We start from the raw sequence: 14980 nt of genomic DNA on the forward strand, positions 1-14980 counted from the left end.
GTCGCACTGTCGTCATCGTATTGTCGCTTTGTCGCCATCGTACAATCGCATTCTCGCCATCGTACTATCGCACTGTCGCCATCGTAGTGTCGCACTGTCGTCATCGTATTGTCGCACTGTCGTCATCGTATTATCACGTTCTCGCATTTTCGCCATCGTTCTATCACACTGTCGCAATCGTATTGTCACACTGTCGTCATCGCACTGTCGCATTGTCGAATTGTCGTCATCGTACTATCGCGTTCTCGCATTCTCGCCATCGTACTATCGCATTGTCGCCATCGTATTGTCGCACTGTCGTCATCGTGGTGTCGCATTGTCGCCATCGTACTATCGCGTTATCGCATTCTCGCCCTCTGGATTTTATTGTGTAACCACGATGGTCCTACCGGTATTCCGTACATTAACGATTCTTCTTTTCCGAAAGATTTTTTTTGTAAGACCATTTTATAGCTTATTTTCTTAAAATGTGGTGTTGTTTGCTTTTCGATTTGTTCACGTTCAGCAATTAACAAAAGAAGCAAACACATTATAAATACAAATTGATTAATTATTTTTTATTTTATGGGTTGTTCTAAAGCTGCCTCTCCATAATTTAATCATCGTGTACAATATTTATTCGCGAATAGTCGTACTTACAATACAAACGTTTAAAATAAACATTAAAATCAATAATCTTTGGTGTTCGAAACAGAACCATTAAGATTAAAAGGTTTACGCCTATTATGTAAAACATTCGGCCAGTTAAACGGACGAGTAGTCGGACAGGCGTTTTACATGTCGTACAACGCTATCGTGACCACGGGGAAATGCGTAGTTTTGCAAAAAAAAAACTACAATAACATTCGCATATACATTATGTTTGATTGAACTTGAAAAATTGAGAACACAAGAAAACAAATACGGACAGCGGATCCTTTCCATTTTAGTACCATTCTGAGTGTTTCTGTGGCGACGACAAGCAGCGCGTGGCGAACTCTCGGCGGGCCGCCGACTCCATGTGCAACTATCCATGTGCCGGAAACAAGAACCAGTCTTGCGGCGGACTGTGGTACATAAGTGTTTACAAAACAGGTTCGTGGTCTTATCAGATAAATAATCATGTATGCAAATTCTCACCGGCGACAATAATAATACCAAAGATTAAATAAAAAAATATTTTCTTAGTTACCGCCCCTTTTTGTGCCTTCCTCAGTGGCAGTGCGGTTTGTTTATTTTTCACAGTAAGACGACATCTGCGCTGAATCGTTTTGAGAAACTCAATGGCTACGAACGTTTAGTAAACGAACCATTGTTCAAAATCAATTGTCGGGATGCGCCTATTTTAGATAATTTAATTTACCTTGCATGTTTATTTGACCACGCAAAAGTCTAGGAACGTTTTACATCTTACGTTGTAAGCTTAACCCGTTTCCCTGTGCAGCTGACCCAGTGCAAACAGCATAAAACCAGAACAGCCTGCGAGTTACTGGCAGTCTGTTCAGGTTTTATGCTGTTTGCTGTTCATCAGCATCTAGTGGTTGGAAATTAAGCTTTTAAAACTTGAATCTTGTAAGAATGGTTAAATTAAACTTTCTAAGGGATTACAAATGCGTCAAAATGCGCATGTACGTTGTACGTATAACACCTAACAATGACGAATTCGTGTGACGTTTCTTTGTTGTGCAGTATCCCAAAACGATGACGAATTCATGTGACGTTTTTTTGTTGTGCAGTATCTCATAACGATGACGAATTCGTGTGACGTATCTTTGTTGTGCAGTATCCCAGAGGATCACTGGCAGATGTGGCGGGTACCCGGGCAGGTGCGCCCCCTCGACGACGCTCGCGCTGGACATCGTGCATCACACGTGCCTCGCCAGGTGAGGTCACTGTACGAGTGGTTAGTTATTGGCCTCGTTCTGGTTTATCAGGCAAAACATTTTCCGCCTCGTTCTGGTTTAACAGGAAAAACAGTTTTCGGCTCGTTCTGATTTATCAGGAAAACATTTGACGACTCGTTCTGATTTAACAAAGAGAACACTTTTCGCCTTTACTGGATTTTTGTAAAGAAAGGGCTTCCTAAATATTTATAATCTCTCATAATAGCGGAAAGTATCGCTCCTGATTAGCATGTGTGGACTGCACGGGCGACCATTTACGCACATGCATTAATCACATATTCCTTAGACAGAGCTCATATCGAAACAACTCGCGAGAGCAAATTTAAAGTACCATTATTAGTATTAGCTTTTGAAAACACATATGCATTGAATCAATTAAGTGACCGTTACTGTGATTTATAACGCCCGAAAACTAGTGCTGATCATGTATTTAAGTATAATTCGTTCTATCACAATGAACAATTTCTTTTAAAAACCTTTCTGAAAGGCAGAACATTTATTTAAACAGCAACAGTACACAATTTCGAAATGGTCAATTTTTACACATCCTGTCGCGCGTTGTTGCTTAATATAGCTGTAAAATGAACATCAATTTTGCGGATATAAGAAAGTATATTAAATAATACAAAATTAAAAATACCATTGCAACAGATTTGAAAACGAGGCGTTTCATTGATTGTATATCTCTGTAGACTTAAAAATGTTTTTTGATTTTATGAAAATCCCTACAGAAAAGGAAACGGAAACCAATGAGATATATCCTTAATTATCCATTACTATGCAATATTGATTGCTTTATCTTCAACCCTCAATGAAAAATTATAGCGAATATTTTGTATTTCATGAACGTATGTTCTGAGGATACAAATGACGTAACACAACTTAACCACATGTTTTTGTAAATTAACATTTGTTGTCGTTAGCTTGTGAATAAAAGATATGACACTCGTCGTTTTATAGATCTACCGAGTTTATTAAAATTATCAACTGTTGACTGCCAGGTTCAATTTATCTCGAAGCGAAAGTAGTATCATCTAAATGGGGATAATAATTTGCTGTATTTTTTATTTTTAGCAACCCTTGTTTACACGAAGGTCGTTGCATAGCAACCTCGTCCACCGGATACAAGTGCATGTGTTACCCGGGTTACACGGGAGACAACTGTGAGATCGTCAACAGTAAGACTCCTTCGCCATTTGTGTTTAACCGCAACAACACTGTTTACGTCCCATTATTAATAATCTTTCTTTATTTTAAATAAAAAAGTTAATTCTCGTACTCTATGTAAAAGATTGTCATTTTGTAGTGTTTCTACTGGTTAGCTCTTCGTGGGTCTCTATTACGACAATAAGTAACAAGAAATATCTTTAAAAAAGATATACGGCGTTGATTGCGGTCGATGTTTATGAACGATCAAAAGTTATCTCTATGAGATAAAAAGTAGCGAATGCCTTTTTTTCTGCGCAGTTCTTAGCTACATCATAAGCAAATCAATTACGGGGTGTTGCGCCAGATTTCGTGGCTTATTTTGCTTTATGTGATATTATTACTCAGATATCTATATTTACAGAATAGAAAAACACAAGAAACATGAAAATAAACGAGTGCATATAGGTCAGCCGGCAATACTCGAATCTTATTTAATTGCATAATTATAGTATAGTGAATTATTGTGCTCATGCTTAATAAACTGGTCTAAATGGATAAATATTTCTAATTAATTTTATCAAAATTGGTCCTTATCATGCAAATGTTGAAACCATATTAAAAATCGATGATTGACATACCACAATAATATCGCCGAATATCTTTATTTAGTATCTTTCTGATCAAGACTTCAAGTGCACAAAGTTTACGAGACGGCGTTTATATAAAGATTTCTGCAACTGACCGCAAACTGACCTTGATACCTTGCGGATTGGAATGCAATGCATTACAGTCACTACGTTATTGTCAGTAAGACCGGTGTAACACAATGATCGCAACCCCTTCTGCGAACTCCGGTGATGAACTGTATAAACTCTGACTTTCACAAATGGCCGCGAATTGACCCGAATCCTCGCGGGTTGAAATGCAATGCAAGTAAGTACTAAATATGACAACATAGCCTTTAGTATAAACGCTTTTGCGCTGGTATATCTCTGAAAATAAAAGGTGAACGCGCAAACTGTATTTATGTCGAAAATTGATTGTAAAACTGTTCTATCTATTGAGCCTTTTCATTAGAGATAAAATTGTTTCATGCAGTAAAACAGTGTTACAAAGACGCGGATATGTTTCCAATGTTCTGGTGTTATACTCAAATCAGCCAATGGAATAAATGAAGTGTATTCATTCGTACCTAGCCGCGGGAAATTTTATTTGAGTATTATTGGACACTTACAAAGGTCAAGTCAGGGTGAAAAGCTGGCTTAATACAGCTTACGCCGAAAAACACTAACTAATTTACTTCGCGGGGCATCAACCGGAGCCTCGTCGAAAAAGGAAGAATGCCCTGCATGGGGCAAGACATGTTCCAAATTCGGACACATGAATCATTTCCAAGCAAAATGCAGAACTAACGCTCACATGATCCAAAATTAAAATGCTGAACTTGAAAGTGATGAATTCTGGTTAGCACAATTTGACTCTAGAACCCGAGTAATAGCTACAATGGTAGTAAATGACTGTAATGTAAAATTTCAAGTCGACACAGGTGCTGACATCAACACGATTAACAAGAAATTTGTGAGAAAATCACAGGTCAAAGGTAACGCGTCTACACTAAGAATGAGGAACAAAACGACGATGAAATCACTGGGTGAAGTGACACTTCCTGTAAAAAAATCCAAAAACTGACAATGTTTATGATGTCAGATTCATTGTTGTCCCGAACGACTTCCAGAACCTGTTAGGGTTGAAAACGGTGCAAGAAATGAACCTGATAAACATTAATACAGATGCCTTTGTGGGGAAAGCGGAGAAAGATTTTGGTGACCTAGGTAAAGCTTAGCGTTATGTAGAAGAAGATGCCAAACCAGTTGTTTTGCCAGCACAAAAGATACCAATCGCCACCCAAGGCCAAGTGAAACAAGAACTTGACAAGCTTTTAGAAAGAAGTATTATTGTTCCAGTCGAAGAGCCAACCGAATGGGTGAACCAGATGGTTGTGGGACGAAAATCTTCCGGGGGCCTGCGTATCTTGCCAAATCTCAACCAGGCAAAGTTGTTCACCAAAATGGATGTCAAAGAAGCTTATTGGCATGTGCGATTAGACGAAGAGTCGAGCAAGCTAACAACGATGATAACCCCTTTTGGACGATTTCGATGGTCAAGATTACCATTTGGGCTATGTGTATCAAGTGAGATCTTTGCGAGAAAGCAAAACGAAGCTTTGAACTGTCTTGAAGACATTTTTGTGATCGCAGGTGATATTATCTTCGTTGGCTGCGGTGAAACAGAACAATCAGCAAAGTCGGACAATGACCGTAAACTGAAATCACTTGCAAAACGATGCTCAGAACAGAACATAATTCTGAATGAAGAACAGACAGAGGTCGGAAAAGAAGTGATCTTTCATGGACACAGAATAACAGACAAATGTGTTTTGCCCGATGAGAACAAAGTGAAAGCCATCCATAACATGCCGAAGCCAAAAAATGTCACAGAGGTTCGACAACTCTGCGGACTAGTGCAATACATGAGCAAATTTCTACCTGATCTTGCGTCGACCATGGAGCCCATTCGTCAACTATCGCGTAAAGATGCCATGTGGGAATGGACAAATGAGTGTGACAAAAGCTTAGAAAAAGTGAAAGCACAAATCACGAACGCCCCAATTTTGGCTTACTTTGATCCTGAAAAAGTAGTCGTGCTGCAAGTGGACTCATCGCAACACGGACTGGGTGCATGTCTTATGCAGGATGGACATCCTGTGGAATTCGCCTCGCGTGCTCTAACTCCTACTGAGCGAAAATGGGCGTAAATCGAACAAGAAGCGCTAGCTATGGACTGCGATGTGACCAATACACCTTTGGAATCAAAGTAGTGGTGCAAAACGATCATAAACCATTAGAGACTATTTTGAAAAAGACTTTGGGCCAAGCGCCAAAACGACTTTAAGATATAATTATGAAACTCCTGAGGTACGACATCGAGTTCCAGTTTGTGAAGGGCTCAGATCTCGTGAACGCGGGCGCTCTGAGTCGTGCATACCAAGAATCAAAGGAAAATGAAACTGCAGATCGGTTGGACATTCGAAATGACATTCGAAATGTCAAAAATAGTGCATTTGACCAGTTTCCAGATGCAAGAATTCTGGAAATCAGACGTGCATCAGAAGAAGATTTGTCAATGCATGAGCTTCAGAATTTGATAATCACTGGATGGCCGAAGAAAAGTGACATTAGTGCTGAACTCGGACAATATCACCCTCTCAGAGATACTCTCAGTGTACAAGATGGAGTGATCTTCAAAGGTGAAGCAATAGTTATTCCAAAAAGCCTGAGAAAAGAAATGCTGCAAAGACTGCACTAATCACATCTAGGTTATGATAGTATGGAAAGAAGAGTCCGCGGAACGATATTCTGGCCGGGTATGAGAGCAGAACTGGAAGAGTACACAAAAAAGTGTGTAAAGTGTGAGGACAGAAAACCTCCCCCTCAACAAGAAAAGTTGAAACAACATAGTGATGGACTACGACCTTGGGATAAGGTCGGATCGGACTTGTTCCAAATACAGAACATATTATATCTCGTCGTCGTAGACTACCACACCAGCTTCATCGAAGTGGATCTTCTGACAGCAGCAACCAGACAGCAAGTGATTGACAATATGAAGAAACACTTTGCTAGATTCGGAATTCCCAGAGAACTGATAACCGACGGTGGACCACAGTATACGTCCACAGAATTCCGTAGCTTTTTCACAGAAGTGGGATATAAAGCATCACATCACGTCGCCACACCACTCAGCATTAAACGATACAGCTGAGAGTGCTGTGAAAGCCATGAAGACGCTGATCATCAAGTGCAACGAGTCGCGTACGGACCCGATGGAGGCGATCCAGGAGCAACGAAACACCCCTCGTGCCGAAACCAAAAGGAGTCCAGCCCTCGTGCCGACACCAAGAGGAGTCCAGCTGAGATGATGATGAACCGAAAACTTCGCACCATCGTACCTTCGCGCGTGAAAGCAGAACCAAGTTGTGAATCGCGAGTGAATCGTAAGAAATCGGTGTAAAAATGGTTCGATCAAAAAGCGCATGATCAACCAAAAGTAAAAATCGGTCAATCAGTGTATTTCCATAAGCAGAACAAAAAAAACCTTGCAGAAAGGCATAGTTGAAAATCTCAATGGTGATCGATATATTGTGCGTAGTGAAGAAAGTGGTCTGTATGCCAGAAATCGTGTTCATATTCGTCCGACAAAAGTTGATGTGCAGATTCGCGAGCATTCTCCGCCTCTTCATGGCGATATGAATTCTGAAACTCGTAATCAAAGCGCGCCAAAGACGCCTGAAACTACTCGTATGACTGCAACAGCTTCAGCAGGCAACATGACAGCAGCCTCTGGATCAGAACCAACAGCAGCTGCGGAATCCGGCCCGAGCCGATACAACCTAAGGCGCCGCGGAAACATCCAACGACCCCAGTGTCTTGAGGATTTGGTGTGAATTCAATGAATAGTGGTCATATGTCTAAGACTGAAGATTAGATTTAAGGAAAGAGATGTTAGCTACCAGCTTGATAATTTGATCAGAGTTTTAAAATGTCAAGAAATGACAAACTATTTGAACATGTTTAATTCTAGTCAAGTTAGTAAAAGTTTATATGTTTAGACTGTTCTAAGAGTGATAACTATTGTTAAGTGATCTTAGTTTTATAAGTTAAGACTATTCTAAGAGTTAAAACCATCATTATGATCATTTAATCAACACTCATAGGCTTATCATCTATGCCAACCCACACAGTCACATGCTCACAGTCACGGACCCACATTTGTCCTTCTGGAAATACCCACCCCAAGACAACACAACCATTCACGTCCGCAGCCAGTGAAAGAAGAGAGCGTCAGAACGCGCGTTCCCATCCAGCTCCGTGCTGATTGGTCGCTGGTTCCCCGTCATACGACATGTGTGTGTTTTGTTGGCTGACCATCGGAACTACATTCTATTGATTGTGACTTCCAAGATGTTCTTTACACAGTGAGACTCTAGCTAAAGATGAATAAGAGGCAAATGCGAAAATGAGAATATGTTCATTATTTAACAATACAGTTTGTCGGCAAACGGGATGAACTAAATAGGATGTACATAGAATTTATAGATATGAAATGCAAGTACAATGGGGGCATTTTTGGAATGTAAACTTCAGGCTTCGCTTGTTGGAACCACAGGCAGCAGTATCATAAATTTGCCCCCCCCCCCCCGCCCCCTACCACCCCCCCCCGGAGCTTACCCCAGGGGTTTCAGATTGTTAAATGTACACCTATTGTGCATGGTTTTACTTTTCAACAAAGAATATTGACAAAAATACATAGTTTGAAAAAATAACCCTCGTATAGGTATTATATATTTACACAAGGTATGAAACACACTATATGCCTATTGCTGAAAGATTGTGGAACACTGGACGTGACCATTTTCATCGAAATCACACATGTTCCAATGCAGTTGCCGACAAAATGTAACTGGATTCGATAAAAGACAGTAAAAGCAACGAGCTTACACTACTAACTGATCTCCTGCTCGGCTAATAACTTTTTTATTCATTTAAATTCGATTTTCTCGCTACATTTCTGTGTTTTGCTGCCATATTTTGTCGATCGAATGCTCGGTTCTAAAACGCCATATGATTGGCCAACACAATGAGAACAGCCAACCAGATGACGCGTTATAAAATTTAAATGGTGTACATGTTTAGATGAAACACCGAGTGACATATAGCGAGAAAGTCAAATTTAATTGAATACTAAATTTATTAGCCGAGCAGAAGATCGGATAGTTGTGTAATCACGTCGCTTTAACTGTCTTTTAACGAATCCAGTTGCATTTTGTCGTCGACTGCGTCGGAACATGTGTAATTTCGATGAAAAATGTCACGTCCAGTGTTCCACAATCTTTCAACAATAGGCATATAATGTGTTTCATACCTTGTGTAAATATATAATACCTAAACGAGGGTTATTTTTTCAAACTATGTATTTCTGTCAATGTTCGTTGTTGAAATTTAAAATCAGGCACAATAGGTGTACATTAAACAATCTGAAACCCCTTGGGTAAGCTCCGGGGGATATGGTCCAGGGGGGGGGGGGAAGGGGATAAATTTATGATACTGCTGCCTGTGGTTGGAACTCTCACAATAATTTGTTAAATTCATTAAGAAACTAGTGATGTTCCTTAAGAATTTTCAACATAAAATCTCCTTCGGACTTAATAAGAACAGCTTAATGCATTAGTAAAGATAGAACGTCGATCCATCATGTAGTGTTTTTTCTACATAATACACTATTTATTACCAACTGACAGCCATAACACGCCTTACACTAATTTTCAATTTCTTTATCGATACCCGGCGATACTTCGGTCGATACTAAGGTCCTCAAATAGCTTTTCATCGACACGATTTCCGGATGACCTATGTGACCTGACACGCGTTTGCATAAGTCTCGAGGGACAGCGATTCGCGTACCCGTAAGCACTAAATAACCAATATCACACAGTTCATCTTTGATATGTATGAACTGATTTTGCTCGTGTTTATCCCACGTCCCGTTCGTCAGGCCTTATATCTTAATCTGCTTATCTCAGCATCACGAAATGATACCTTCTCTCTTTCTCAAGTGGTTAAAGCACTGAGTGTTGTTTCGCGCGCAACAAATTAAATATATTCATGGTCGTTTACACTATCTATTGTTCTACAACTGTGCTTGAGCGAAAGTCCAAACAATGAGTCTGGAATATTGTTTCGACCGTTCACATGTTTTACCGTAAAGCAGCTTGATAACCCATCGCTCAAGTCTAGCGTGCGGTTGTGTCCGCTACTCCGTAAATGTATTTAAGCGGCTTGTGGTCAATAAAAAGCTCGAACTCGATACCATAAAGCCATGGATGAACACGCTCTAGTGCCCACACTAAGCTTAAACCCTTTTCCCGTTGTTGGGTATCTCCTCTCAACATCAGTTCAGCTCTATGTTGCCTCGTCACTTTAGAATCAAAACAATGTTCCTTTAACGGTGTTTATGTTAAATGTCTACATAACGACGATTTGTCGGACCGATCTCTGCATAATTAATTCCTTCACTTTTAACTTATGCAATCTTACTGACATTGCAACTATTCTTTCATAACCACTGTCAATAATATAAAAAGTGTGACTTGTTTTCGGCTTCCAGAGACGATTGTGGACGACGGAAGGACGTGTCCGTCTGGGTACCAGGCCGAGACCTGCATGTGCTTTGAGACAAGCTGTAATGGCGCCATGTTCCAAGGCGACGTTTGCACGGCCGCTACAGGGCGCGTGAGTTTTTTTTCGTTTATTGCACTAGCGTGATAGTGGCCAATATTCAACCTTAAATTAAGTAGGACGCTGCGTTTTCAAAACAGAGTTTGAAAGGAGAACACCAACACTGTACGTTACACAGACAATGTGCTATTATCATTCTATTATCCATCCACTTGTACAGTAGGTCCCTGAAGCAATTTTGTATTACCTATACCAACTCGTGCAACACTTATACACCGGTACAGCGGAGTTTTACAGCTGTTGAAAGAAGTATTTTTTTGATTTAAACTCTAATGAACTGCATCATTTCATAATGATGTATGCCCAAGCTCTAGATAACCAAGCCTTACACGTACAGTCGCAGGTCACGTGTCGCCCCGGTAACCCCGCCCACGTGGTCCTGTACAACAAGCAGGCGACAGGCTGGGTGCAGTGTCCTCCAGGGGCGCAGATTGTCGGCTGCTCCTACTGGGCGAAGTCAGTCGTGTTTATTTGTTTTTCAAGGAACTTTAAAATGAAAAATTCAAATCAATTCAGACATGTCGCATAAATTTACACCACGTTTATGACCTCATTAAGTTGTAAGTTATCTTTTTGCGCTCGCTTCATTATATTAACGAAGAATGCGCGTACTTCGATAGTAAAATATTACTAGACCAGGGATCCACTCCGTCATAATTGGTAATTTTATATGTATATGCAATGTGTATCAACACGTGTGTTAACCGCTTTCATACTTCATATTTATATGTAATGATTATCAAAATGATAATGAACCGCTTACTCTTCAGTCAACCTTTGACCGCATTTCAAGGTCAAGGCGTGGTAGATCATGAGGGTAAATGTCGGATACCAAACGCTGATGCTACAGTAACTGTACAAGCCCGATGCAAAGGTTTGCGATTGAACGTATTTTTTCAACAAAATGAGTGGATAAAAAAAATATGGATGCTCATTCGCTGTTAAAGACATTAATTTGTCCTTTATAAATTTTCGGACTGAATAGGAATCAAGTCACAGTTTTTTCGAATTTAGACTGCAGTAAAATACTGCATCTGTATGTCATTCAGGTTTACCATTAAGTGAGACTAGTTTTTCCCCGAATTACAATATGGACATAAACGTAATATTAAACGCTAAATGTCGTATACTTTATTAAACATGATTATTTGTTTGCAGAGTTCGTGTGCGGCTGTGAGAACGGCGGCCACTGTAACAGCGTGACCGGAAGGTGCGAGTGTCCGCAGGGTTACTATGGCGAAAAGTGTGAGACCTTCGACTTTTGTAGCTACTACGAGGATATTAACAACAACACCGCGCCTTGCAGCGCCACAGGTAAATAGTGGTGGTCTTCTGCTGCCAGTTAATTCATTTATGCCTAGCGTCAAGAAAAAAGACCTTGGTAAACAGCGTAGACCCAGATGAGACGCCGCATGATGCGGCGTCTCATCTGGGTCTGCGCTGTTTGCTGAAAGGAATTTCTTTAAGAAATATTCTAAATATAGAAATTACTATACTAGACATCCCTAAATTTGGAAATAAATTGATCCAATTTAGAAGGATGGGAGAGTCAACAAGGCATAAATGTGTTAAGCACGTGCCTCTTACTTATTGTCATCAGTAGGATGAACATTGCAGCCACTCAGACAGGACTTCTTTCTGATGGAATGCGAAAACAAGGGCACACTTTGTTACTCCAACAAACTCAAAATCTAAAAACAATCTTCAAAGGCACAGGACTAATGCCACTAATGTCACTAGTAAGATACGATAAGGACTGTCGAGGTGTACTTAATGGGATCCTGAAATTCTTTCTTTTCAAACAAAATGTCACGTATTTTGCAAACCATTTTTGCACCACTCAGTTCACATAAGCTTTTTTAGCGCGCACGGGGAAACGTGCACCAAGGGAAGAACAGTTCGTATCAGAGAAAGGTAGACTGTTTGCTCCCCATGGAAAATATGCATGTGTACCCAGTGTTGGTTATTAGGAACACTGATTGTGTATGCGTTAACTTTGTTTTCCTAAATATTTAACGAAATATTCGTTGATTTTAAGTGTTAAAATTTTTAATTAAGATTTTGATCCAACCATTGACATATCTTTGCGCGTTTCAGTATTTAAAACAACTCTTTGCTACTACACTATACTTCCTTTCATCGAATGCATGCAAATAACTATTCTATTTATATAAGGTTAAGACGTTTATTGTATTACATAAATTTAAACACAATCAATAACGCGACTACAAAATGACTGGCACAACTGAAAGAGATCACACTAACATAATAAATTTCACAATAGATTTCTATTAAACATATTGACTAGTTAAAACAAGGTTATATTTTTTCGTCTCGTTTCATGAACGAAGCGGGCCATGATTGTTTGCATCCCTGAAAAACTTCTTGCGCAATAATATACATCCAGATATTGTTGCTTTTTTATCTTTGCCGCGTCAGGTGTTTGCACGCCTGTCTACAAGTACACCGTGACTGCTAGTGGTGGAGACAAGGCGGGAGACAGGTGCGTGTTCCCCTTTGACTGGACAGACTACACGTATAACTCGTGCGTCGAGGATAACCTGGTTAGTCACTTTCAAGAAAAAATGCGCAGATTATGAAGATGCAGCTACATGATACCAGTTATTAATTTTGTTCATGGACAAAGCATTGCATTTTTGTCATCTATTGACAAGAAAACAGCCTTTATATGTAAAGAAGCGAAACGGGAGTACTGAAACAGAACACAAATTATGAATTGCTTTAGAATAAATAAAAATTGAACTTAACAAAGTAAGATATGGCTTAATGGCTTTTGCCGATAATATATAAACGGATATAAGGATATAAACAGAATTTATTTAACTTCGATAGCATTTATATGACAACATTGAATGGAGGTGGTGGCTTACGAGTAAATGAACAAATGTTTTAGCAGAGAATGCATACCGTTATTCTGCTTTTGAAAGGTTTCATAGCTACTGACTTCTCAAATCTGTTAGGTTGGCCCACCGTTCGCGTGCGCCGGAGAGTTCGCGCTTGCAGACGACGTAAAAGACGCTCCGACGTATATCGACCTTGGTCCCTGGTCCCCCGGGCCGCGGTACACCGTGGCCGCGTGGGTCAGCCCCTGGCGCATTGACACCATGAGACAGGTACGGCGACCTTAGTTACACAACAGGCAGGGCAAAGCGTCGATTTTAGGCTACTTTGCTATTTTGGTCAACGTCATCAATTTAGCCCAATAGTAGTTTAATATCACATTCATTAGAGAAATAGACTATGTAACAACGAGGATGGGAAATCTTATCGAAAATGGATATACAATAATGATTTATACCATCTTATCTGTAGCCTTTTAAGCTTCTATAAAGTATGTACCTATATTTGAAAGAAAATCGTTTTATAATTGGAATGTATATTTTCAAGCAAGTAACACAATACAACTAGCAATAGTTTTATTATTGATATACCATTATACGAATAACAGTTTATTAGGTTTGATGAATCTCGCATAAAATCTAATGAAGCAGGTGCTATAAGCGTCGAAAATACGACGTTACTGTTAAGAATTTAAGTTCGCTGCGACAATTTGAACGAAAATACCTGTTTCAGACAATAGTGGGCGGGGCATCGAATTGCAACGATTTCGGGTTCAACTTCAATTCCGGAACGTTCCGGGGTTACCTGAAGCTTTCCACGGAGTGCACACGTGATCTCGATACCGGGCCCACACTGGCTACGATCGGCACGTGGTACATGGTCGCCATTACCAGCAACGCTTCGCATGCGTCCATATTTGTGAATGGCGATCTAATAGATACGAATACCGTAAGTATCTTATGTATTGTGTTTTTGTGCAATTTGCAAAATTAATCTTCTTCGTTTATCCGATGTATACTAAAATCTTCAAATAACCAATTTATGCGTAGCGTCTTGAAAAAAGGCCTTGGCAAACAGCGTATACCCAGATGAGACGCCGCATGATGCCGCGATTCATCAGGGTATGCGCTGTTTCCTTAAAGGAATTTCTGTAATATTCTAAATATAGAAATAACTATTATTGACATCCCTAATTTTGGAAATAAATTGATCCAATTTAGAAGGATGTGAGAGTCCACTAGGCATACATGGGTAAAATTACATACGTACAGCAATAAAAGGCCTTCTTAAGTGCAGGATACTTTAATAGATCTACTTACTTAAAAAAAGCATGCTGCATGCAGGAGCGTAGCTTGGGCGTTTTACACGTTCATTTCGAATTATAGGGGGGGGGGGGGGGGGGGGGGTGGGGGTTATGCCAACTTATCATGAAAATAATGATATTTTTGTCATAGCGGGTCTGTGTTGCGATTAATCCCATTTCATGTTAATATAGTTAATATATAAAACAGCAATACATTAACTACGATTGACGTGTTGTTGTTGATGAAGATATGTCCGCTCAGGCTTATGTGGGACGATTCTTTCCGCTTTTATGGATTTGTTTAATGAAGTTTTTTCTTAACGAATATCTAATTTAGGCGCAAATTGTCGTCTCTGAATAGCCAGTGTCGCGGCTCATATGAAATGGTACAGTTCCGTGCGTGCCTGCTGAAGTGTTCTGGATTCTGA

General features: G+C 39.9%; 1 protein-coding gene across 1 annotated transcript in view; it reads left to right on the forward strand.

The window, feature by feature from the left end:
* Positions 1 to 14980, forward strand: part of LOC127859290 (uncharacterized) — a 72698-nt gene that overhangs the window by 14468 nt on the left and 43250 nt on the right. The window contains exons 6-15 of the mRNA XM_052396532.1: positions 930 to 1074; positions 1763 to 1862; positions 2958 to 3061; positions 10257 to 10381; positions 10725 to 10843; positions 11158 to 11261; positions 11546 to 11701; positions 12827 to 12951; positions 13369 to 13521; positions 13982 to 14197. Coding sequence (XP_052252492.1) covers positions 930 to 1074; positions 1763 to 1862; positions 2958 to 3061; positions 10257 to 10381; positions 10725 to 10843; positions 11158 to 11261; positions 11546 to 11701; positions 12827 to 12951; positions 13369 to 13521; positions 13982 to 14197 — 1347 coding nt within the window. The remainder of the gene's footprint in view (positions 1 to 929; positions 1075 to 1762; positions 1863 to 2957; positions 3062 to 10256; positions 10382 to 10724; positions 10844 to 11157; positions 11262 to 11545; positions 11702 to 12826; positions 12952 to 13368; positions 13522 to 13981; positions 14198 to 14980) is intronic.

The sequence above is a fragment of the Dreissena polymorpha genome, chromosome 15 (assembly GCF_020536995.1).
Source record: "Dreissena polymorpha isolate Duluth1 chromosome 15, UMN_Dpol_1.0, whole genome shotgun sequence".
In the NCBI taxonomy this organism is placed as follows: Eukaryota; Metazoa; Mollusca; class Bivalvia; order Myida; family Dreissenidae; genus Dreissena; species Dreissena polymorpha.